The 23109-nt window shown below is 40.2% G+C and overlaps 1 protein-coding gene across 1 annotated transcript in view; it reads left to right on the top strand.

Annotated features, from left to right (window-relative positions):
• Positions 1-7082, top strand: part of PON3 (paraoxonase 3) — a 35770-nt gene extending 28688 nt beyond the window's left edge. Inside the window, exons 6-9 of the mRNA XM_004007736.5 lie at positions 658-858; positions 2858-2939; positions 3179-3307; positions 5756-7082. Coding sequence (XP_004007785.1) covers positions 658-858; positions 2858-2939; positions 3179-3307; positions 5756-5914 — 571 coding nt within the window. The 3' untranslated portion in view covers positions 5915-7082. The remainder of the gene's footprint in view (positions 1-657; positions 859-2857; positions 2940-3178; positions 3308-5755) is intronic.
• Positions 7083-23109: the final 16027 nt, after the last annotated feature.

Raw genomic sequence — 23109 nt, 5'->3', positions numbered from 1 at the left:
GTCAGACTGATCTGGGTCTTGGTGCAATAATAGGAAAGAAAAACCCTAACTCTTTCACAGCTCAAACCATGAAGCTGTTTTGTCTTCTCACTCATGCTATGTCCACTGTAGATTCAGGAAGTCAGTTGTATGGTGTCTGCATGTAGAACCCTAAGAGAGGACCACAGTTTATCAGAAAAGTTGCTGGTTACTGTGGGAGAGTGAGGGAAGCATTCTGGCTCTCAAAGCCTCCCATCTTGGAAGCTAATATATCATTTCATTTTCATTGGCCAGAGCAAGTCACATGGCTGTGCCTAACTCCAAGGGCACGGAGGAGCCTAGTTCAAGAAAGAAGAGAACCAGTACTGGTGAACTGCACAATGACCACCACAGATAACTACTATTAACATTCACAAGTCACCAGATTTAGATTTGGGGTTTATCTGTAAACTTATCTGTTTTTGCTGACTCCTATGGAAGGGAGGAGTGAGACAACAAGTGGCTAAAAGAAAACCCATCAGGGCAATGAAAAGTCATGTCCTCTTTGTGGAATTCTTTAATCCAGACTAGTTCTTGTACAGTTCTTCAAGCTGATGAATTTACTGGTCTTTGAGATTTCATGATTTTAATTAGCTCATGGTTTGCTGGTTTTCCCCCTCTCTCTTTTTTTCATTTTAGTGTGAATGATATCGTGGTTCTCGGACCAGAAGAGTTCTATGCCACCAGAGACCACTATTTTACCAACTTCTTCTTGATGCTATTAGAGTTGTTCATGGATCTTCACTGGACTCAGGTGCTTTTCTACAGCCCAGGAGAGGTTAAAGTGGTGGCCGGAGGATTTGGTTCTGCCAATGGAATTACACTCTCACTAGACAAGAAGTAAGCTCTTTTATGAATTTTCAACTGTTTACCCTCATGTTCTTGTGGACTCTGTCTCTGAAGAAGTGGTTACTTCTTGAGGCTTACGTACTCAATACATGTGTGCAAGGATCCAGTGTGACGAGGGCTCACACTCGGTCTGTGATCTTAAGCCAACCATTGCCCTTGAGCACATAAGGCTCCCCCAACAAAATGAAGGATTTGGACTCATGGATATGAGGTCCTTGTTTCAAATTCTTTTTTGTTTTTTTAAAGAGGAAAAAGGATATATGTTTTCTTGTTTAACAAAATGAATTAAATAAATGAAGCTTCAGCTCAAACTCTATATAAAATTACAGAGGTCTGGGGTCATGGGTTGTGGGCTGATGGGTGCCTGGTCCCGAGGTGGGGATCCAGCATGGCCACAAGGCCAGGTGGGTCTTGGGCTTCAGGAGAGAACAAGTCTCTGTGGCCCAGCCTTCTTTTCATCATTGTTAATATTATTATCTTAATTTCTTAAATTTCAAGGGCCCCATCTTTCTGGCCATGGGAGGCTAGGTGAGACAGGAGGCTGGCTGGGATGGGAGGTACCCCCAGCCTGCCCCAGCCTGTCAGGGAGTACCTAGGACTGCTCTGCCCTACCCCCTGGCCCAGGGTACTGGTGGACTCCTGGACATCTGGGACAGGTGGTAGAAAAATAGCCTGGGTAGAGACATAGGCGGGCAGGCATAGTTTGTTCCAAATTCTTGTGTGACTAAAAAGAAGAATAAATGCACAATACCTCTATTCTTTATGAGGCCAGAAGGACTTTAACTGAGTTAACTTATACTAAGTTCAGTTACCCAAAAGTTATTAGACAGGGAGGCCCAACTTAGACTGGGCACTGTGATTGTGTAAGTGGCAGACTTCCTTTCATACTACAGCAGACTTTTCTATGAGAAATGCTATTTTTTTTTTTTTTTTATGTTGAAAATTTATTTATTTATTTTTTTTTTTTATTGCATCACATTTTATTTTTTTTTTATGTTTTTTTTTTTTTTAATTTTAAAATCTTTAATTCTTACATGCATTCCCAAACATGAACCCCCCTCCCACCTCCCTCCCCATAACATCTTTCTGGGTCATCCCCATGCACCAGCCCCAAGCATGCTGCATCCTGCGTCAATACACAATGGAGTATTACTCAGCCGTTAAAAAGAATTCATTTGAATCAGTTCTGATGAGATGGATGAAACTGAAGCCGATTATACAGAGTGAAGTAAGCCAGAAAGAAAAACACCAATACAGTATACTAACACATATATATGGAATTTAGGAAGATGGCAATGACGACCCTGTATGCAAGACAGGGAAAGAGACACAGATGTGTATAACGGACTTTTGGACTCAGAGGGAGAGGGAGAGGGTGGGATGATTTGGGAGAATGACATTCTAACATGTATACTATCATGTGAGAAATGCTATTTTATGCAGTGTAAAATTTTATGAGAAACATTCTTTTAAAGTGTTTTAAAATGGAAGGTTATTTAAAAAGAAGAGTACCATGAATATTAAATGTAATGGTAAGATAGTAAGTAGAGATGATCCCTGTGGAAAACAATTGTAAGCATTCTTCCTCTTTTTAAAAATGATTGTGATTGAGTTTCATGATCATCTGCTACATCTTTTCAAGCACTAGTTTCAAGCACTAGAAGTATAGAATCTATTGGCCTTATAAGAGATCCACTTATCTCCATTCAATTTAAAGAATAAAGTGTGACTCTTCTAACTAATGAGACTGAGCCTGAGTGTCATTTGGAAACACCAATTCCATTGCCTTTCATCAAATTTCATATTCAAAGCTTATTAAAGTACTTCAAAAGTATTGAACATACTACTCCATTATCTTTCACTGTGGTTTAGCAAGGTATTGCACGGACATGTTGAGCTATTGTGAATTTGTAAACCTCTTTTCCAAAATAAGAGTCAGTGTCATCTTTCATTATTACTTGCTTAAATGTAAATGTTGCTTACTTCAAAGGTATATCTATGTAGCTGATGTATCGGATAAGAACATTCATGTTATGAAAATACATGACAACTGGGATTTAACTCAACTCAAGGTAAGAGTACCCTGGTCTCCCATACAACATGTTCCATTAGCTCCCAAGCTTGACCCGAGAATGTACTTCTTGAATGAAGGAAATGAGACTATTTTTGAAGAATGATGGTAACATTATGCTTGCACTTAGAAAATTCAGTAGCAAAAATACCAATTTGGGGAGCCAGAAAGGGCTAGTAGGAGGAAGGTGGAAGGGATGAAAGTCAGAACAATGTTTCACTGCTTCCTCTTTGTTGGAAGGTAATCCAGTTGGACACCTTAGTGGATAACTTAACTGTTGATCCTGACACGGGAGATATTTTGGCAGGATGCCATCCTAATGCTCTCAAGCTGCTGATGTATAACACCGAGGATCCTCCAGGGTCAGAAGTAAGTTCTTAGACTTACCTGAACTGCAGGGGAAAGCTGCAGGAACAAATAATGTGTGGAGGTGACTTGGGAGAATTTAGCAGGCCATATCTGATGTTCCAGAACTGAACAAATTCTGCATATGGAAAGAGTAAGATTTGGGACAGGCTGGGGAGATATAGTCCATTAACCCTTTCAAGTCACCTGGTGCCCATTAACCATCAGTGCTAAACAACATATCCCATCCGTGCAAAGGCTATACTTGTTTTGGGGAATCATGGGTACCAGTTCGTGGCCCAGGGAATTGGGGAACCCTGGTTTAAATGACTGTAATCTCAAAAGAAAATTAGATTTTGCCAGCAGTTCTATTACATATGATAGTGCTGAAGAATGTCTCATTTTAAAGATGTTATTTTAAATCTCTTCTAAAATAATATCATACACCACTGAATTTTATATGGCATTAAAAACAACAGCATAAAGTATTGCAATTTCTATAGCATTATGCTTAAGAATAAAAAATCTCTAGTGAATTTAAATACAGATATAAATTCTTGGCACACATACTATGAGAGATTTATTCCCAAAAAATTACTAAGCACTTATAATGCACTAGGCTTTGTTCTCATACTTAGAATATATATCAGAAAATAAAGCATACCAAGATCCCTACTGTTAGGGAGGGAGACATTCAATGAACAATAAGCATCAGAAATAAGTAAATTATATATTAATAGTAAGTTTGAAGTTGAAAAGTTCTATGGAAGAAAAAGCATAACAGTAAAAGGAATCAGGACTGCTGTGAACAGAGGGACAGCAGGTCTTAGTAAATACAGAGACCAAGACAGACCTCACTGAGAAGGTAAGATTCTAACAAAGATATAATGGTTGAATCCAGATTTGGGGTTTTGGGAAACTGAGCCTCAAACGCCACCCTGGTAATTGGTCCAATGGGTAAAGAGAACATACTGCTTCCAAAATTGCTATTCTTTAGTTTTTGTTTTTTGTTTTTTTTTCAATTTGTTTCTTGAGACTTCCTGGCAATCCACTGGTTAAGATTCTATGCTTCCAATGCAGGGGCTCACACTTGATCCCTGGTTGGAGAACTAAGATCCCACATGCTGTGCAGTACAGTAAAAATAAATAAATAAAAATTTAAAAAATTTTTCCTTTTATTAACAAATTAGTCACAATTTTTCGGGGGCAGAGGGAGGGGGGCCACACCACATAGCTTGTGGGATCTTAGTTCTCAGACCAGAGACTGAACCCATGCCCTTGGCGGTGAAATTGTGGAATCCTAACCACTGGACCTCCAGGGAATACCCTAGTCACAACTTCTTGACAAAAGACAGTAACAACAACAACAACAACAAAAAACACCAAAACATCAAAAAATATAAAAAGTACAGTCTGAGACTGGAGCCTGAAGAATGTCACCCTGGGCCAGCAAGCTACCCTAGCCTCAGATGTGTGCCTCACAAAGTGATACATACAACTTTTCCACAAATGCCCAACAATAATGTCTGCTTTAAAAGAACAAAAGAAAATATGATCCATAGAATGATTTGAAAATTGCTTACACTCTTTTTCATGTCTCCATTTTCAAGTTTAATCATTTGTTTACTTTAGGTAAGACTTCTTTCTTCACGATCTCTGATACCCTTTATTTTTGGTTGAGGCTAATGTTTACAAGATGAGTTCCATCTTGAGTATTTCCATGTAACAAACCTGAGATAAAGTTGTAGGATCTTCCTTAAGATAGGAACTTAAAAAAAAAAAAAAAAACTCTACTAAACTCTGTTTTAATAAGAGATGTTGATATAGACTCATGAACTCCTCCTTGGGTTTCTTTAATTCATATCATGTCCTGATTGAGTGAACTTCATCCAAGCTATTTGGAAACCTGAGTGCTTATATATTTACTGATTAGCAAACTAAAGAGTGTTAATCCTGCAGATCAAAAATAGGACTAGGCTGTCGTGTCAGACTGAATTCCAGAGTGTGCATTCTTTACGCTTGCTTCCCTGAATGGGGGCTGCAGCTGTGAAAACTACGATCCACTGGTTCTGGGTTGGTTTGGCTAGCTAACTCACTATACCTTCATTATTTTGCTCCACGTTTACCTCCCCATGCTGTATGCCCAGTGAAAGGCAAGGCCCTTTCTACAGAAGGAAGACTGTACACTCAATTAGATAAGAGCATTCATGGTTCTTACCTGTCTCTATAGAGATGCCCGAACTATCAAAATTGTGAAAACCATCTGTTAAGGAATTGGGCTGATGTGAGGCTACTAGCTCACTTGATTAGAAACATTAATACTTTCATTAGAATAAGGAACAAAAAAGACTGAAGATGCACAGATTTTAACTTACTGATTTCTGAGAATTGTACACATTCTGGAGTGTTTGGGAAAGAAAATGTCTCTGACAGCTGTTTGTTCTTATACTAATGAATGTTCTTTCTTGACAGGCACTTCGCATCCGGAACGCTTTGTCTGAGAAGCCCATGATAAGCACCATGTATGCCAACAGTGGCTCAGTGCTTCAGGGCAGCTCTGTGGCTTCTGTGTACAGGGGGAAGCTTCTCATAGGCACTGTATTTCATAAAGCCCTGTACTGTGAGCTCTAGACTCCAGACAGTCCCAAAGTCTACACGTTTGGTAAAAGTAAACCCCTAATCATATGATAAGTGGAACTCTAAGTAAATGACAAACACACTCTAAGTAAATGACAGCTGAACAAAAATGTGTCCAGCTTTTCTTATGCATAGACATAAAGAAGCAGAGAGATTACATAAAATTCCCCTAATTGCAAGTCAAGTTAGTGACAGTCCAACAAGAAACCAAACCTCTCAATTCTTTAACCAACTATTCCCAATATCTTTTCTACAATAAGACATGTGAGCTGTGATGAGTGAGGTGTCCAGCTTACTTAGTAGCTGTGTGGCAAAATTACGTCATACAGCTGTGCTGTTCTGAGCCTCCTGCAGTCCAGACCAGGAGAAGAGCTAATGTTCACATATTTACAACCCCTCTTCTCTTCCTTCAATTGCACAAGGCACAAACTGCCAGTCACGTGCCCAACACATGGATAAAAGCAAGAGTTGGCATTGCGAGACTGCCCAAGCCCTCCCTGAACTGGCATTCTCCCAATGCAGACACACAGGAAGTCAGATTCTGGGAAACTGGACAAAAGACAGATGGCACTGTCTACTTTAAGCCACAGCAGAGCTAATATGATCTTTGTAACAGGTCATTATTCATGGTGGTATCTTGTCTCTGAAGTGAAGTGTTGTTATCAGCTTGACTCTGAGCTAGGAGACAGGGCCTCAGAACTGTTAATCCTCAGCTGCTTTAATCTTGTTATTTTGGTTGATTCAGTAAACACTTATTAAGCAACATTCTGCAGACTTGACCCTAAAAAATCTGAAATAAATAACACAGTATAGTACTGAAGTCCTGTCTTAAGGACTCAACCTTAGTTTGGTGAAGATGAATAGAAGGGTCCTTTTCTTGGTCAAAAATCAAGACAACTTTTAGCAAATTATTAACGTGGCTTAGTATACCCAAGCACCCTACTCCCTCCCCCTTCCCTTTTCTGTGAATTTTACTGAGAACTGGTTGGTTGATATATTTTTCTCTTCTGAGGATGGGATGTTGGGGTGACTTCTTTGTATCCTAAATCATTTTGCTCAGTTCGATGTAACTTTTGTTGAAAAGTTTTGTAGCCAGGTAAAATTCTACTTTTTAGCCCATGTTACCCTTTCTGATTTAGACAATAAAACTATGGTTTCCAGACTTCCCTGGTGGCTCAGATGGTAAAGAATCCACTGGCAGTGCAGGAGACCGGGGTTCCATCCCTGAGTCAGGAAGATCCCCTGGAGAAGGGAGTGGCTACCCGCTCCAGTATTCTTGCCTGGAGAATTCCATGGACATAGGAGCCTGGCTGGCTACAGTCCATGGGGTCGCAATGAGTCAGACATGACTGAGCAACTAAGCACACAACACAAACTGTAGTTTCCATTGCTCTAGAAGATGAATGATTCAGCAAAAATGTTACAATCAGTTCTCAGATTTTACATTTCAAAAGGCTAACCATTAGGGAGACACAGAGAAAAATAATTAAGAGCATGTATATAGCCAGTTTTGGAAAATACAATCTTTTTTCTTTCTTGTCTTTAACCTGTACAACTGCAAATTAGATAAAGTTTATCTGACTAAGGGAGACTTGGAGAGCCAGAAATGAGAAGAATACGTGTATTTAGATGCTGGTGGGTTCATAAAAATCTACCCTCCTCTTTTCAGGGCAATTTAGGAAAGGCTGCATGATAAAATCCTCAGAGAGATGGGTAGCAATCTCATTACTAGGGACCAATATGTCCTTTCATAATGAAGCCCTAGGAGAGATAAAGCCCTGGTGTTTCCCTTCATGTCAGTTCAGTTCAGTCGCTCAGTCGTGTCTGACTCTTTGCGACCCCATGAATCGCAGCACACCAGGCCTCCCTGTCCATCACCAATTCCCAGAGTTCACTCAAACTCACGTCCATTCAGTCGGTGATGCCATCCAGCCATCTCATCCTCTGTCTTCCCGATCTCCTCCTGCCCCCAATCCCTCCCAGCATCAGAGTCTTTTCCAATGAGTCAACTCTTCGCATGAGGTGGCCAAAGTACGGAGTTTCAGCTTTAGCATCATTCCCTCCAAAGAACACCCAGAACTGATCTCCTTCAGAATGGACTGGTTGGATCTCCTTGCAGTCCAAGGGACTCTCAAGAGTCTTCTCCAACACCACAGTTCAAAACCATCAATTCTTTGGCCATCAGCTTTCTTCACAGTCCAACTCTCACATCCATACATAACCACAGGAAAAACAATAGCCTTGACTAGACGGACCTTTGTTGGCAAAGTAATGTCTCTGCTTTTCAATATGCTATCTAGGTTGGTCATAACTTTTCTTCCAAGGAGTAAGCGTCTTTTAATTTCATGGCTGCAGTCACCATCTGCAGTGATTTTGGAGCCCCAAAACATAAAGTCTGACACTGTTTCCACTGTTTCTCCATCTATTTGCCATGAAGTGATGGGACCAGATGCCATGATCTTCGTTTTCTGAATGTTGAGCTTTAAGCCAACTTTTTCACTCTCCTCTTTCACTTTCATCAAGAGGCTTTTAGTTCCTCTTCACTTTCTGCCATAAGGGTGGTGTCATCTGCATATCTGAGACTATAGATACTTCTCCTGGCAATCTTGATTCCAGCTTGTGTTTCTTCCAACCCAGCATTTCTCATGATGTACTCCGTATAGAAGTTAAATAAGCAGGTGACAATATACAGCCTTGACGTACTCCTTTTCCTATTTGGAACCAGTCTGTTGTTCCATGTCCAGTTCTAACTGTTGCTTCCAGACCTGCATATAGGGTTCTCAGGAGGCAGGTCAGGTGGTCTGGTATTCCCATCTCTTGAAGAATTTTCCACAGTTTGTGGTGATCCACACAGTCAAAGGCTTTGGCATTGTCAATAAAGCAGAAATAGATGTTTGTCTGGAACTCTCTTGCTTTTCCATGATCCAGCAGATGTTGGCAATTTGATCTCTGGTTCCTCTGCCTTTTCTAAAACCAGCTTGAACATCTGGAAGTTCACAGTTCATGTATTGCTGAAGCCTGGCTTGGAGAATTTTGAGCATTACTTTACTAGCGTGTGAAATGAGTGCAATTGTGCAGTAGTTTGAGCATTCTTTGGCATTGCCTTTCTTTGGGATTGGAATGAAAACTGACCTTTTCCAGTCCTGTGGCCACTGCCGAGTATATCCCTTCATGTAGGTACCTCCAAATCGTTATGAGATTACCTTGAGCTGCTTCCCTTACTTGGTTTGGGAGGGAGAGGTACTGCCCCCCACAATAGATGCTGCAGTTTAATGATTCATTGTCTTTTCTTGCCCAGTCTTTCTGTTTAAATTGTCAGAGATGCAGGTAGGGATATTAGAGTGATGATGAGCTCTTTGTCAAGCTCAGAAAAGTAAAGAGCAAAAACCAATGTGATCGACAGCTCCAAGATGGCCCCTAATGATGTCTAATTTCTGGTATTCCTTCTCTTGCACAGTTCCCTCCTACATCAAATATGGCTGACTCGTGTAATTAACAGGACATTCAAGATGATGATGGGTGACTGTCAAGGCTAGGTTATACAAAAACTCTTCCATTTCTGTTTTGCTCACAAAAGAACCATGCATCATGATAAAAGTTTCTCACTGCTTTAAGATGCTAAATTCAGAAGTAATTTGTAATGATCAACTAAGGAAACAGAAAATTGAATACAGTGTAGAGATTAAACAAAAGCCAAAAGTTCATTCTTTTAAAAAAATAGTAAAACCTGACACACATCTGGTGGGATTTATGAAGAAAAAAGAATGGCTAAGTTATCCAGTGTCAGAAATGAAAAATAAGACAAGCAGATGCTGTAGACATTCAGTTCAGTTCAGTCGCTCAGTTGTGTCTGACTCTTTGCGATCCCATGAATCGCAGCACGCCAGGCCTCCCTGTCCATCACCAACTCCCGGAGTTCACTCAGACTCACGTCCATCGAGTCAGTGATGCCATCCAGCCATCTCATCCTTGGTCGTCCCCTTCTCCTCCTGCCCCCAATCCCTCCCAGCATCAGAGTCTTTTCCAATGAGTCAACTCTTCGCATGAGGTAGCCAAAGTATTGGAGCTTCAGCTTTAGCATCATTCCTTCCAAAGAAATCCCAGGGCTGATCTCCTTCAGAATGGACTGGTTGGATCTCCGTGCAGTCCAAGGGACTCTCAAGAGTCTTCTCCACCACCACAGTTCAAAAGCATCAATTCTTCGGCTCTCAGCGTTCTTCACAGTCCAACTCCCACATCCATACATGACCACAGGAAAGACCATAGCCTTGACTAGACGGACCTTGGTCGGCTAAGTAATATCTCTGCTTTTGAATATGCTATCTAGGTTGGTCATAACTTTTCTTCCAAGGAGTAAGCATCTTTTAATTTCATGGCTGAAGTCACCCTCTGCAGTGATTTTGGAGCCCCCCAAAATAAAGTCTGACACTGTTTCCACTGTTTCCCCATCTATTTCCCATGAAGTGATGGGACTGGATGCCATGATCTTCGTTTTCTGAATGTTGAGCTTAGAGAGATAAAAAGGGTTTGATGCACCTGTTTGTGCCAACAAATTTGAAATTTTTATGAAAGGAAGAAACTCATGGAAAAAAAAAACACTATTAATTGAGGTAAGGCTAACCTATTGTAACATACAAAATGAAACATATGATGCCTTAAAAAATAGATGATCAATTTTCTTTTATTGTCCAGTTTTCAGGAGAGTGATCAATGTGGCAGCTTCCCTTGATGGGGCCATCCAGAGGCATCACTGGTTAGATTTTGCAGGAAAGAGAAAGCACACTCAGATGGGGCTATTGAGGGAAGTTCTTTAAGGGGAGTATAGATACAAGGGTGGGAATGTAACAAGAAACTAGTAAGACAAAGTATAATACTCCGTTGTTAGCAATGGAGTAAGAGAAAAGTTGGGGGTTTTCCAGGGACTGTTTCCTGCCCTAGGTTTGAAGGAACAAGGGAGTAGAAATAGTTATTAGAACCAAAAGAGAGTCGATGAAGTGGAGACTCTCCCAAGAGATGCTCTTGTCACTGGTAGGATGCAGCTAACCTATGACAACTCAGCAGAGAGAGCAGAGGAAATGAATACCTTGACTGAACTCCCCTTCCACCCTCCCAAATCCATAAGCCAGGGAGCTATTAATGGAGGCCAGAAAGCCTCCCAGGACGCAGAGCAAAGGGGAACAGTGTACAGAGTGAATCCTAAGCAGCAGAAAGCTTCATCGTGTGCTGCACCACAGCTAGGTAACTATGATTATCCGCTTGGTTGAAGCTCCGTCACCCTCATGTCTGTGTTTCATCAAACTGGAAGGAGAGAAAGACTGGAGGATGGCAGGGAGAAATACCTGTCGTAAGTCCCAGGACCAGAAATGGTAGTCATTACTTTTACTCCCTCACCGATGGTAAAAACTAACCGCATGGCATCACCTAACTAACTGCAGGGGAAAATGGGTGATGTAATACAACTGGAGGGACATACGTTCGAGGAGGAAGAATGAATAAATTTTGGTGAACAACTAGTGTTCTGTGCCACAGTCCACTCTTCTCTCACACACTGTATCCCTCACCAAGAAAGATAACCCCCAAGCCCCACCCAAATTCTCCCTTCCGTTCAAAGCACAGGATCTCAGGGTGATGTTTTGATCTCTCCATTAGGTCCAGATCTGGCTACATGGGGCAGCCTAGAAAATAAAATATTGTCCCCACAACACATCCAATTACAATGGTTGAGTATGAGCAGAATATCAATAATTAACAATAATAAACAGCTGTTTCTTCTCTTAAAAGAAAGACTAGAATACACTTAGCAGTCTCTGGTCCATACCAATGAGATTATTCCACCTGGGAGGAAATGAGGTTACCTATCTTAGTAATGGTGTATTTTTCTAGGTCCCCTGTGAGTCCAAATTTTATTCTTTTGGAATTCTTTCTAGTATATTATGCTTTAAGACCACACTGAAAGTGAGTCTTAGAAATACTATGTAATTTTAGTAGCCTCCTTCTTACAGGTGTACGTTTGAAAATCTGAGGACATTTCCAGGTCAGATTTTTGGTTGCTTATGCAATGTAAACTGCTTAGAATTTGACAGGCTTCAGCATCTGTTTGTTTCCAGTAAGTGCCATGTGTCAACAACAAATTCAGATTCCTTTTTGGAACACAGTTTTCAAGCTTAATTTACTTCCTGGTTTCCATGTCTACCCATTTCGCTCTCCCTCACCTAAAGGCTGCCTCCTGTGAGGCCATTTGAGGGAATGGGTAAAAGGAGACAAGTGCTGAATACCTCCCACAGTGCTGGCTCGCTTGGTGTTCCTAACTAGGAAGTATTTGAGAAAGGCTATGAGCTGTAGCCAGTTTTCCTCCTGCCATGGGGCACAGCACCACATTTCTAGACCTCCTCTACAGCCTCTGCTTTAGGCCTGCTAGTTCTCACCTGAACACATAATTGTATCACTGTCCTGTAATAAAAATGTCAAGGACCAACCTACCAATACACAACAACATTCTGGTTGCTGTTTGGGGAAATGGCTGGCCTTTCAAGTTATTGGAGGAAATGTGAAGATGTTACAAGGATTTCCAGTTTGCAGCCTGTGAAATGTTTCTTCAACTCTAATCTAACCACATATTTAAGGTTATTTTTTGAACCCCACTTCTATGTTCAAATTCCTGTATTTTTAAGGCCACAGTAAGCTGCTGTAACAGGCTTCCCAGGTGGTGCTAGTGGTAAAGAATATGCCTGCCAATGCAGGAAACATAAAGGATGTGGGCTCGATCCCTGGGTTGGGAAGATTCCCTGGAGAAGTGCATGGCAACCCACTCCAGGATTCTTGCCTGGAGAATCCCATGGACAGAGGAGCCTACAGTCCATGGGGTCGCAAAGAGTCAGACATGACTAAAGTGACTTAGAAAGCACGCACGCTAGCTGTTGTAAGACAGTAGCTTACAGATAGTACATCATAGTGTATAGGAGCACAGACGGGGGAGTCCAACTTTCTGGATTTAACCCCAGTTCAGTTACCTACTCACTGTGCAACTCTGGCCGTCTCTGAGTTTCAGTTTTCTCTTCTTTGAAATAGGAGTAATAAGACTAATTAGCACTTACAGTTTTTAAGAGGATTAAGAGTTAATATATATAAAATTTAGAACAGTACTTGTTATATGCCAGTGTTATATATATATGCTTCCTCATTTTAGAAAAATATTTATAATCTCTTTCACATCAGAGATCTCAAATAATAGTTTCTCAGACAGATCGGCATGAAAATTCTGGTCCTTGTGGTACTCCAGGGGTCTAGCAGTTTTCATGCAAGAGAGTATATTTTGTAGGGCATTAACATCTTCATGAACAATCATCATATTGGTTTCCATCCCAAAGAAAAGCAAAAGAAAGTATGAGGAAACATGCCAAATATCTTCAGGCCCAACCTGGAAATGGCATTTCTATTGGCACTCTATTAATAAAGGATATCATAGGGCAATACCTAACTGGAAGAGAAGCTGGGAAATTTAGTTCAGCTGGGTCTCCTTATGCCCAAAGAGGAAGGGTTTGGGTAAGTAGCCAGTGTCCTCTTTCATAGTTCCCTCACTGACTCAAGATGAGTTTATAAATCATGATTCTATTACCATTAAAGAAATTGTGTTTGTAATCAAATTTTTCAAATTAAAAGAAGCAATACTAGAGATAACCAAATGCTAACAAAGTTGAAATGGATAAACAGATTGTAGTAAATTCATACAATGTAACAGTACACAGCAATGTATACAACTAGTGCTATTTGAAACATGGAAGAATTTCATGAATAATGTTGAGCTAAAGAAAATAAAAATTAATACATAAAGTATTAAAATGATTTTATTTAGGAGGAATCCCCAAAAAGGCAAAATTAAACAATGTTGTTTGGGGAAATATGCTTAAATGGTTACATTAGAGAGAACAGGGAAATGATGGTAATCACAAAAGTTAGGATAGTGGTTGCCTCTAGGGAAGGTGGGATTGTAGTCAGGCCAAAATACATGGGAAAACTTCTGGAGTGCCGGCATTATTGCATTTCCTGACTTGGATGGTGGTTTACATTGATATTTATAATTTTTCTATAACTATATATATATTTTTATATACTTTAGAGTATATACAATGTACCTCACAATAGATTTTTTTATATGTATGGACAAGCTAAGTCAGTTTCAGAAAATGAAGGGCAGGGATAGATCTAATAATAAAAACAGTTTAGTATTTGTGCAAGAAAAAGATAAATAGACCAATGGAATAGAACAGAGATCTCAGAAACATATTTTCTGGGGAGTTCAAGTAAGATAAAATTAGCAGCACCAATTAATAGGGTCAAGATGTTTGTTTAGGAAATGGAAGTGGGAAAACCAATTCACATTATGCAAGGAAATAAAACTATGTCCTGCCTAACATCACTAGGTAACTACTAAGCAAGAATCTACACAATAACCTTCAGAGTTAATAGGAGACAATATAGGAAAGTATCTATGACCTAAGGATAGGGAATGATTTCTGACACAATGTTTCAAAAATAGAAACTCTAAGACAAGAAAGTTGATTGAATTTGAGTCATCAAACTTAAGGATTTCCATTCAGCGAAGGACACCATTCACAAAGATTATAAATGAATATCAGAATGAGAAATACTTGAAATGTTAAACTGACAACATATTAAAGAGTAGAATATGCTAGGAACTCTTGAGAATAACAAAGTGGAGACAGTAACCCCAAGGAATAACAGGCAATAATGTGAAGAGGCAATTTGCACAAGAGGGGGTAAAATGAAGCACATGAAAAGCTTAGAATCTTCAATTATCAGAGAAGTGTCAATGAAAACAGCACTCTTAAATTACTTTATACCTATTAGACTAGCAAAGTTAAAAGACTCAATATTGTCAAGTGTTGACAGAAAGTTAAGGGTATATGGAGCTTCATGCACTGTTTGTGGGAGTGTAGATAATTTTGGCCATGATAAATAAGACTCAGAGCTCAAGGAATCATAGAACTGTAGGGTCCAGAACCACGCCTGCAGCCTAACTAGCAGAGCAGACGCTTGCTATACTGCCTCTTTGCTCAAGGCTTCAAATTCCAGTCTTGCTCAAGCCCTTCTGATTTGAGGCACAAAATCACATCCTGTACTGTTACTTCAAGAGCTGTGGAAGTATAGGTTCTAGTTATCACCTCTGAAGGGTAAGAAGGCGCATGAGAAGGGAGTATCTGACTCCCCCCATATTCACCTACACCCCTGCTGAAGTTCAGACACTGTTATGTTATAAAATCTCCCTACATGGTTCGAATATGTAGCCAGGATTTTAAAACACTGTACCCAAAGGATGTTGGAAAAGAGGTGGAAGGTGCTGAGTTAGTGCCTCTACCATACCATCACAGAAGACTTGGTTGCACACATATTATTGATGTATTTTTGTTCAAACTATTATACATCACAATACTGCAGGAAACTGTCTACAGCAAAAAACAAATCACTTACTTTTTGCCAAAATTCAATTTTCCCATGCAATGAGGTTGTTTAGAAAATAATTTATTGGAGATGTAAAAGACCATAATTAGCATAGAAAAGGGCAAGTGAGGAAATCCAAGAGGAACATGCTTAAGTAGGAATAGAGAATGTAATGGAAACTTTTAACACACAATTTGATACTCTCTGCACAGACAGAGCAGAAAAAGCTGGGTTCATCAGGGATGATTTTGGGAAATGGAGCTCTGTGGTTTCTAACAGCTAACTGGTATATTACATGAACCTGTAAAATGTCACTGATTCCATTAAGAAGTAAAATCTAAATGAAGTATAGTTGGAACATTCTCTGGACTATTGGCAATTTTCACTACAGAAAAAAAGAGTAGCTTCCGTAGTGAATCTGGAGACTGTCTGCGGATAGAGTGTAAATTCAAGATCTTTGGGAAATGGGTTATCAGTGGATTCTAGATGAGTCCATTGGTACTGAAAATCACATTGTATGCTAAAAGTCACATACACAAACACGCACATTATAGAATTAATGGAAACAACAAAGTTAGATGCGCCCTACCATTAATAGGTTTAAATATTTTGATCCATTTCCTTTTCTTATCTTGCTACCTTTCCAGAATTTTTCCTGATGAGCACTCTTTCAATAAAACATGAGCTTTTAAAATCCTCTACTTCCAAGGAACCAGACATTGACCGTCAGCATGACTCCCATCAGCCCAAGAGAAAAGCCAGATATTCACTTTCCCAACCTCTACAGTAGGTTGGATAACTGTTGCCCAAATATCCTTGTTCTCTTCTTGGTATGCTATTCTCAGTGGCTGGCGATACATCTCTGTGCTGTTGAACTTAAAGAGTGGCCTCCTGGCTTACTATGGGCCATGAAATGTTGGTAAAGTAACACATGCCGCTTCTTCCAGGTAGAAATATCAAGTGTACGTGTTTCACTGTGTCTCTTTTCTGTTTGCCTCCAAACTGGTAAAGTCTTAGATGCCCTCTGCCCTGCTAGACTGCATCCTGGATTGGTGATGACAGGAAGCGGAGCTGCAGCCAACTTGCAATGGACATGTGGCATAAGTAATAAATAAACCATTGTTGTAAGCCTCTGTTGTAGCACATTACAGTATTCTTTTTCATTTATTGCGTAGAGTATTTCATTGTATGAATATCCCACAATGTATTTATCCATTCTACTACTGATGAATACTTATACTGCATCCAGGTTGTTGTTTTAAATTATAAACTAAGCTGCAATGAACCTTCTGTACAGTGTATTTTAGTTCACATATGTAAACACTTCTGTCAGGTATACATGCAGAATTGGAGTTAATAGGATACACTCATGTCCAGCACACAATTTAGTTCCACACAAGCATATGTGCAGTTTTGCAAGGTAGTCATTCCACTAATAATGCTGGAGAGTTTCTGTTGCTCTACTTTCTTTCTTTCTTTTAAATAGTAGACTCAGTGTCTTTAATAAATGTACAATTATTGAGATTTTTCTGTTTCTTCTTGTATATTTTTTATAAGTTTAGAATTTCATCATTTTCATCTACATTTTCAAATTTAGTGGGATAAAGTAGTTCATAATACATTTTTATTTTCTAAAAATATTTTTAGGATCTGTGGTAATATTCTCTTTAGATTTTGTAACCTCTTAGTAAAGATTTATAAGTTTTAGTACTATATATTTTCAATAATCATTTTCTAAATATTTCGTCCTCTGATTTTTTTAATGTGGTAAAACCCCCATAACATAAAATTCACCATCTGGAAATATACAATTCAGTGGCATTTAATATATTCACAGTATCATGCAACCATCATTACTATTTAGTGCCAGCATATTTTCATTACCCCAAAAGGAAAGCCATATCCATTAAGCCATTACTCTCTGTCACCCTCTTCCCCTACTCCTAGTAACGACTAGTTGCTCTCTCTCTGTGCATTTGCCCATTCTGGCTATTGCACGTAAATGGAATCACAGCATGCAGGCCTCTGTCACTCAGCGTAATATTCTCAAAGTGCCACCGTGTTGTAGCATGCACCAGGACTTCATCTTATGACTCAACAGCTTTCTACACAATGGGTATTCTCTCCTTGTTTTCTATTTCATAGATCGCTGGTCTTTTTATCATTTCTATCATTCAACTTTATGTTTTTCAGTTTTGGAGATGACTTAGATAACTGTTTATCTAATGCTTAGATAACTGTTGTGAAGTGGTGTAGTAGTGTCTCTATTTGCTTTATATACTTTGAAATTCTATTTCTGAAGTGTTAGTCGCTCAGTCATGTCCGACTCTCTGCAAACCCATGGGCTTTCCTGGTGGCTCAGATGGTAAAGAAACTTCCTGCATTGTAGGAGAAGCAGGTTTGATCCCTGGGTCAGGAATTCCATGGACAGAGGAGCCTGGCAGGCTACAGTCCATGGGGTTGCAAAGAGTCGGACATGACTGAGTGACTAACACTTTCTGTTTTTAGATGCACTTAAATTTAGGATCACCAAAGCTGGACATACATATCTGAAATTCCTACATTTCCTAACTTAATGACTTTGCATAAAATGGGGATAATAACATTGGCCCCTCACCTACCAGGATGTTGTGAGGTGAAAGCACTTTTTCTATACTTGGATAGAACTTTATTATTTGCACTGTGGTCGCTTTATTTCTGCATAGCAGTTTCACAGATTTTCTCCGTTTATTTCATATAATAAACCCACAAGAATGATCTTCATTTTATTTCTGCTACTATAGAAGTTCAGAAAATGATTATGAATCCAGGATTCAAGTCTGGTGGTTTTTGAGTTGGTGTTTTGATTTTGTTTTGTATTTTTATTAGAGATGCCTCAAGCAGAATGGTGTTATTGGGGCTCTTAGGACACTGGAACGTCATACTTGCAGATACTTGAGAACATTGCAGTTACTGCCAACCAGGTTCAGCGCCTTCTAAAGGAAGAATAGCAAGTGCAGCCATAAGATCAACTCTTTGTGCCTGCACAGAATTAAGCTTGGCAGATTTGCTTCTGGCTCTCTGCCAATGCATTGACAGGTTCTACTGAATAGTCAGTGAGTTCAGGTTTGTGTAAGAATTAGTAGATGTGCTTTTTACCAAATATATTTAAGAACTAACATTTCAATGTGTGCAAATTACTATTTAGCATGTGAGGAGTAAAAGAGGAAAGGAAATGAATTATAAAAGTCTGGGTGATATCTGAGACAGGACTTTAAAAAATATTAGATTATAAGTTGCTGTGATAAAAAGGAATTCTAAGTTTAAAAAACCCACAAAGCTTCCCATTAATTTTAAACTTTTGTAGTTCATGGATTCCATTATAATTTTTTATACATTTTAACAACTCTTAAATAGGAAATCACTGTATAATTGATAGTTTTTAAAGAATTTTGTTATAGATTAATTAATAGCTTTTTCTTTTCTGCTGCTGCTGCTGCTAAGTCGCTTAAGTCGTGTCCAACTCTGTGCGACCCCACAGACGGCAGTCCACCAGGCTCCCCCGTCCCTGGGATTCTCCAGGCAAGAACACTGGAGTGGGTTGCCATTTCCTCCTCCAGTGCATGAAAGTGAAAAGTGAAAGTGAAGTCGCTCAGTCGCGTCTGACTCTTCGCAACCCCATGGACTGTAGCCTCCCAGGCTCCTCTGTCCATTTTTCTTTTCTAGTAGCATATAAAATAACAAAACAATTAAAGTAGTAAAATAATAAACATAAGACCTGTGATACTTTCAAGTTAATAAATTATGGCATATTAAAGTATTCCAGAGGCTCCAGGAATGGTTTGTCAAACATTTATTCAGTTATTGAACAACATATATTGAGCATCTAACCTGTGTTAGGTGCTATACCAGGTATCAAACTATAACAATGAAGGCATTGTTATATACGTTTATAGCCTAGTGAATAAAACAAAACAGTAGTAAGATACTAATAATAAACAGAGTGGTAAGAATGATAAAGAAGCATTGTGTATATGAGAAGGGTATTGAAGATTTAAGGGTCAAGAAAGACTACTTGAAATATGTTCTAAACTGACATCTGAAAGAACAAGTAAGATGTGGACATGTCAACAATGAGGACTAGAGAGGTTTTGGAAAAAATCGTTCCAAACCAAAGAGTAGGTACAGAGGCCCAGAGGAAGACTTCCACAGAGAGTAGGTCATTTCAAAGTAATTGACAGTCCATAGCAAATCATTCGCTGGTCAAGAGTTTTCACCTTTTTTTGGACAAGGATTCTTGATCTCTGCCGTTGGTCATCACAGGCTTCAAGGTTGGATATGTGAAACTACTGAGAGGGAATGTGAGTGTTTTGTGGGCGTGTGAATCCAAGGAGGGGCTTTACTGCGTTCAGCAGTTTCAAAGCTGGTTGAGACCCTTCAAGAGAAGTTAAAAGAATCTGTGCTCTAAGGTCTGACAGAGTAGAGCAAGCAAATTGCAAAGGATACTCATATACTGTATAATTTATACAATGAGTGAATTAGTTAACAAATCAACCAGGTCAGAAGAGTAGGAAGTGGCCTCTCTTCTCTACTCTTCAACCCGCTCTTCAGTCCCATGTCTTCCTTCCTTCCTTTATCCTCATTCTTTGCCATTCATCCCTTCTTTTACCCCTTCTCCAAATTTTTGAATACCTACTATGTGCTAGAAATTGATCTAGGCGTTGTGAAGAAACATGACAAATTAGTCAAAGCCTGTGCCTTCCTCAAGTTTAAGTACTAATGGCTGCATATAAGTGAGCAAACAGAGAAAAAAGATGGACTCTTATGGAGAAGGTTGCTGTGAAGGCAGGGGTGACAGTCAAAGTCCTTAACACCTGGTGTCGCACATTCTCAGACTCTCAAACTAAGCAGGGCCCTCTGTGGGAGAAGAGTCTGGAGACTCTACTGTGCCAGGCAGTAACTCCTTAGTCACCGGTTCACCCTGGGGTGTGTGTGGGAGGGGACAGGGTGGGGTGGTTTTCCAAAGACGGGAAATGGTCCGCATTGTGGGGGACCCCTTGGGAGGTTTGAAGAAGTATTTACCAACCAGTACAGAAAGATATCACTATTTTAATAACCAGTACTTCTCTATTGGTGCCAACCATTTTGTATCAGCTCTGGGATCTTAGTGACTGGTGGTGGGCAGAAGAGGCAAGAGGAGCTTACTATAGACAGTAACACGAGAAAAGGCCTCTCAGGAGAAGTGATATTTCAGCTAAGACCTGAATGATAAGAAAGAGAAAATCAAGGAGCAGTCACGGAGCAGGTAAGGGAACAGGGGAATACTCTAGCCAAAGACTAGCAAAGGCAAGAAGGATGAAGTACAATATATTTGGCATGTTTACAGAAGTATAAAAAGGCTAATATTCCTGGAACATTCATGAGTGGAGGATAAGAAATCAGGTCAGATCACAGGCACGAGGCCAGATCTCACGTGGCCTTTTAGGCTTTGATGAGAAAGTAAAATGAGAAGCCACAGTAGGAAGGACTTGAGGCAGGGAAATGATATGGTATTATTCACATTTTTTTAAAAATCACCTGCAGTGAGGAGAATGGATTGGAGAGTTAGAGAGAGAATACTGAAGAGGCTGTTTGTGCCTACAGACAATAGTAGCCACAGTGCTGATCAGTAGAGAAGGGGAGAAGCGGGCTGATTGAGGACTGATTTGGAAGTTGGGGCAGTTTTAAAGATATGCCCAAATATTCTTTGATATGCCTCCCCTCAAGAGAGGGAGCTTAGTTCCTCTCTCCAAAAGGGGGACTGGAGATAGCTGTTAGCTTCTAGCAGAGAGTCTAGGGCAGACACTGAGGGATGTCACTTCTGTAGTTAGGTTGTTAATAGATCGCGGCTTCCATCTGGGAGGCATGCTCTCTTGCTTGGGTAGATCGCTTATCCTGAGGGAAGCCAGCTACCTTGTTGTGCTGCAACTCTGTGGAGACGTCCATGAAGCAAAGGACTGCAATCTGCTAAGAACTAGCAAGCTGATCTTGCAAGCTGATCTCACCCCCTCCATCCCATCCTAGTAGAGCCTTCAGATGGCGTTAGTGGTAAAGAACTCACCTGCCAAAGCAAAAGACGTAAGAGATGTGGGTTCAATCCCTGGGTCGGGAAGATTCCCCTGGAGGAGGGCATGGCAACCCACTCCAGTATTCTTGCCTGTAGAATCCCATGGACAGAGGAGCCTGACAGGCGACAGTCTATAGCGTCCCAAAGAGTCAGACATGACTAAAGCGACTTAGCATGCACACACATCTCTATTAGTCAGGGTTCTCCAGTAAAAGAGGGTGGATAGAGAGAGAGATAAGAGATTTATTGTGGAACTGGCTCACAGGATCACAGAAGTTGATATTTGCCAGGATATGCTGCCTGCAAGCTGGAGAACCAGGTATAATTCAGTCCAGTCTGAAGGCCTAAGAGATGAGGGGGCCCCTGGTATAAGTCTCAGAGTTTGAAGGCCTGAGAATCAGAAGCTTTGGTATCCAAGGGCAGGAAAGGATGCTGTGCCAGCGCAAGTAAAGAAAGAGAGAAGTCGTCCCTTCTCTACCTTGTTATTCTCTTTAGGCCCTCAACAGCCTGGGTGATGCCCACCCACATTGATGAGAGTTGATCTTATCTACTGATTCAAATGCTAATCTCTTCTGGGATTACTGTCACAGTTGCATGCAATAATGTTTTACCAGCAACTGGGTCATCTCTTAGCCCAGTCAAATTGACACACGAAATTAACCATCAGAACAACTGACTGTCAGTTCATGAGAGACCTCAAGCCAGGGGTATTTAGCTATGCCATGCTGATTCCTGACCCATAGAAACTATGGGTTTATCAAGAGACAAGAAATGTCTTCTGACTGTGAGATTTTTATGTAATTTGTTGTGTAGCAGTAAACAATTAATACAGAAGTAGAGCCTATGACTGCTACACCTGTGTAGGGAGATGTGAGAGAAAGAGGTGGATGAACAAAAACATCTAGATTTGGAGTTTGAGCAACTAGATGGTAGTGGTGCCATTTATTAAAGTGTGGAGGGTTTGGAGGATATAACATGCTGGTGCGAGGGAATCAATCATTCTGGTTTGGAGACATTTTGAAGAGACTGTAAGACATCCCAGTGGAAGTGTCAGCCAGGCAGTGAGCACAAAGCCATCATCAAAGCTCACCAGCCATCATCATCCTTCATCGTTGCACGCTCAGTCATGTCTGGCTCTGTGACCCTATGGACTGTAGCCCACCACGTTCCTCTGCCCGTGGGATTCTCTAAGCAAGAATATTAGAGTGGCTTGCATTTCCTACTTCAGAGGATCTCCCTGACCCAGGGATCAAACCTGCACCTCTTGTGACTCCTGCATTGGCAGGCAGATTATTTACCACTGCGCTCCCTGGGAAGGTATATGCTCACCAGCCAACCGGTCTAATGTCTAATAAGGGACAACTTTTTGCCAGCCTCTTTTTTATGCCCTGGGGTCATAGTACAGAAAAGACAAAAACTGACCTCAAGGAGCTTACGTTCCATTAGGCAGCAACAAAGTATAAATAAATTAACAAGACTTCAGAAACAAAAAGTGATGAAAAAAATGAGATATCAAAATGTTGCTGAAGGTGGCATGTGCTATTTTAGCTAGACAGATCAAAGATGATCTTTAAAGCCACAGTAAGTGACTTGAGTTAGGTGTGTACATTTTTTGAAACACCAGCATACTGATGGTATGTAAATC

This window comes from Ovis aries, chromosome 4 (genome assembly GCF_016772045.2).
Source record: "Ovis aries strain OAR_USU_Benz2616 breed Rambouillet chromosome 4, ARS-UI_Ramb_v3.0, whole genome shotgun sequence".
NCBI lineage: Eukaryota > Metazoa > Chordata > Mammalia > Artiodactyla > Bovidae > Ovis > Ovis aries.
The sequence above is the reverse complement of the archived record's forward strand: the minus strand, read 5'-3'. Positions and strand labels throughout refer to the sequence as shown.